Source organism: Formica exsecta, unplaced genomic scaffold, assembly GCF_003651465.1.
Source record: "Formica exsecta isolate Colony F162 unplaced genomic scaffold, ASM365146v1 scaffold231, whole genome shotgun sequence".
NCBI lineage: Eukaryota > Metazoa > Arthropoda > Insecta > Hymenoptera > Formicidae > Formica > Formica exsecta.
In genome coordinates, this window is record NW_021849598.1 from 256,362 (window position 1) to 260,231 (window position 3,870).

At 37.1% G+C, this 3,870-nt stretch overlaps 1 protein-coding gene across 1 annotated transcript in view; it reads left to right on the plus strand.

Moving 5' to 3' along the window:
- LOC115235680 (glycogen phosphorylase) overlaps nt 1-3,423 on the plus strand; it is a 13,584-nt gene extending 10,161 nt beyond the window's left edge. Inside the window, exons 6-11 of the mRNA XM_029807608.1 lie at nt 115-425; nt 516-630; nt 1,086-1,268; nt 2,154-2,501; nt 2,774-3,103; nt 3,227-3,423. Of these exons, the coding sequence (XP_029663468.1) occupies nt 115-425; nt 516-630; nt 1,086-1,268; nt 2,154-2,501; nt 2,774-3,103; nt 3,227-3,382 (1,443 nt within the window). The 3' untranslated portion in view covers nt 3,383-3,423. The remainder of the gene's footprint in view (nt 1-114; nt 426-515; nt 631-1,085; nt 1,269-2,153; nt 2,502-2,773; nt 3,104-3,226) is intronic.
- Nucleotides 3,424-3,870: the final 447 nt, after the last annotated feature.

The following is a 3,870-nucleotide window of genomic DNA, read 5'->3' on the forward strand; positions in this document are numbered from 1 at the left end:
ACGCTCTTGACAGGCACATCTATCAGTAAATCTGACAGTAATAGAGTGTACGGTTTTGTCTTTTGTCATACACATAAAACCTTCGAAACGAACATCTCTTGGAATATCTTTCAGGCTTGGGACATTACAACACGTACATGCGCTTACACAAATCATACGGTCCTTCCCGAAGCATTGGAGCGATGGCCCACTAGCTTGTTGGAAAGTATACTCCCAAGACACTTGCAAATCATTTATCAGATAAATCACTTGCATCTTCAAAACGTCGCGGTTAAGTGGCCCGGCAACATGGATCGCATTCGTCAGATGTCTTTAATAGAAGAGGACGGCGAGAAAAGAGTCAATATGGCTCATCTGTCAATCGTCGGTAGTCACGCTATAAATGGAGTTGCCCGTATTCATTCAGAAATTCTCAAAGATAGTGTGTATGTTTCGCATTGAATTGTATTTATAAGACTTTATCAAAGTCTCAGAAAATTCATAGCATGTCTAATCTGTTTTTCTCGCTTTATTAGCTTCCGAGGTTTTTACGAATTCTCACCGGAGAAGTTTCAAAACAAGACAAACGGCATTACACCGAGGAGATGGTTATTACTTTGCAATCCAAATCTATCTGATATCATTGAAGAAGTGAGTACTTAATTACATAGTGTATCTTTTTAATAACTTCTACATATATATCTCTTATACAGGGTGTCCGGTAAAGATTGTGCCAACGCTCGTGAGCGGGTAGAGCACAGTAAACTGAACAGAAAAGTCGCGTAACATTTTTTTCTATAACGCTTAATAAAGGAGTTATTATCAAGTAAAGTCTGGCCAATCAGCGCCGACCTTTAGCTGCGCGCCTGGCAGCGTGCGTGAGCGCTCCATCGCTACGGCGGCGCACACTACCAGGCGGGCGGCTCACCGATGTGCGTCCGGCTAAAAGTCGGCGCTGGTTGGCCAGACTTTACTCCATAATAACTCCTTTAATAAGCGTTTTCTGTTCAGTTTACTGTGCTCTACCTGCTCACGAGCGTTTGCACAATCTTTATCAGACACCCTGTATATGTGTGACTTTATGCGATGTATTTAATAATTTCTAGAAAATTGGTAGCGAGTGGACAGTTCATTTAGAACAGTTGACGCAATTGAAGAAATGGGCGAAAGATCCAGTATTTCAACGTAACATCGTTAAAGTCAAGCAGGAGAACAAACTACGATTAGCCCAGATATTAGAGAAAGATTATGGCGTTCGGGTTAATCCAGCATCTATCTTTGATATCCAGGTCAGAATACGAGCAGCAATCATACAAGTCATCTGTAATATCAAATGTCCTTTTCATTATAGATCTTTGGTTAATTTGTTATTGATTTTTAAATAAAGATGTCAAGGCATTTATCTATTTTTACGAATAATTAAAAATTGAAAATTGGAGATTTTTGACAAATAGAATATTAGACAAGGAAATAAATGACAAACTGTCACATTCTTCAATTAATTTTAATTGAGTTTTAATAAAATTTAAATAAGGTTTGAAACTTTATATTAATTTTTTATGTGATGCAACTATAAAAGACGTGATAAAAAAGATAACAACCTTTACATTTTTGTTAGAAAAATATAATTTCTGCATCGATCAAAGAAGCCGTGATTAAAAGGACGGTTTTGAGATGGCTTATAATACACCATCGATATTATGCTAGAATCATGAAAGAAGAGTAAGGAGAGTTATCTCGATAGTGCAGAGAGGAAAAAAGTTGGTCACGAAAAATGTTCCCTATGTGGCCAGGTTTGCCAAATGGAAGAACTTGGACCATTTCGTCGCCATCTTGAATATTCGTATATATATAGTGTTACGTTTAGTTGTGGTAATAATTAGTAAGTTGTGTGTCACTCAACACACTTACTAATCACTAACACAACTAAACATAACACTATATATGTACGAATATTCAAGATGGCGACGAAATGGTCCAAGTTATTCCATTTGGCAAACCTGACCACGTACGGAACATTTTTCGTGACCATTTCTAATCTAGGTAGATAACTCTTCTTACTTTTCCTTCATGGATATAATGCATAAAATATGCTAAATGATATGCACACATACATAAATTCAAACAATTTTAAAATGACACAGGATTGAGTTGAATGATATTTCATTTGACAGGTAAAACGCATACATGAGTATAAGCGACAACTGTTGAATTGTTTGCACGTCATCACTTTGTACAATCGAATAAAAAGGAATCCATCCGCGCCTTTTGTCCCAAGAACCGTAATGATAGGAGGCAAAGCTGCGCCAGGTTATCATTTGGCAAAGAAGATCATTCAGCTTATCTGTAGCGTCGGCAATGTTGTCAATAACGATCCAATCGTCGGGGACAAGCTTAAATTGATCTTTCTTGAGAATTACCGCGTAACCTTGGCCGAAAAAATCATACCAGCCGCAGATTTGAGCGAACAGATTTCGACCGCTGGCACCGAAGCGTCTGGCACTGGGAACATGAAGTTTATGGTCAGTAGCTTTTGGCAGTAAAATGAGGCTAACAATAAGCTTGCAGTGTGCGCGCGTTCGTTTATAAATTATAACATCTACCATTTCTTATGAGAGCTAAGCTTGATCGTCGAATTCATTCGGCGAATGTAAAATTGTGCGAGCAATATTTTAATTATTTTCTATTATTTTATTTAATACACACACACTTAATATTTAATCGCAATCGCGTAATTATTCTTATTACAAAATTTAGATTGTTTAAATAACAGAATCATACATTATATTTATAGTTGAACGGTGCGTTGACCATCGGCACCTTGGACGGGGCAAACGTAGAAATGGCAGAGGAAATGGGCTCGGAAAATATCTTTATTTTCGGTATGACGGTAGACGAAGTGGAAGCTTTAAAACGTAAAGGCTACAATGCTTACGATTATTATAACAAGCTGCCCGAAGCGAAGCAGTGTATCGATCAAATCCAAGGAGGATTCTTCAGTCCGAATAATCCCGATGAATATCGAGATATTGCTGATGTGTTACTCAAATGGGACAGGTTCTTATCTTTAGCCGATTACGAGAGCTATATACAAATGCAAGATCACGTCAGCAAAGTCTATCAGGTACTTGATCAATTTAAAAAAATAAACTTCTTGTTTTGCGTGAGTTTTTGTTTACCAAAAAAAATGCGAGAAATCGTTATCTTCTCACTTATTTATCGCGAAATCGCTTATTGATCGTTCCAGGACGAAAGCAAATGGGTGGAGATGACTATCTATAACATTGCATCGTCTGGGAAATTCTCGTCGGATCGTACAATTGCGGAGTACGCCCGCGAGATTTGGGGCGTCGAGCCGAACTGGCAGAAACTTCCGGACCCGCATGAGCCCCGTGATATTTAAATGCGTCGCCATGACTAAAATAAAATAGTTCTTCTTTTTCATAAGATATTCTGATACAACATCCGTTTCCTTCCGCGATTAACATGTTTTCCTGCCATAAATGACAACGAACTCTAACTGACGATAACTGGCACTTCGTCCGGAACTTCGTCACGGTCGCACAAAGCAATAGGGATTATCGCGTGCAAGGATACACATTGTGATATATTATATCATAATGTTCCGCAAATATTTGTCTATACAAGAACGAAGATTCTTTAACGATGAATGCTTGGGGTTGCCTAAATGTTTCACAAGGTATCATTAACTTTTTTTCATGATGACGAAACTAGCTGAAACATGCTATCGCTATGCAACATAGTGAAATACTCTACTTTATTCTAACAAAATATTATTTAATATTATATATATTAAATAATATCAATATACTATATATATTTTTATATATTATATATATTAATATATATTATATAATATTAATATTATAT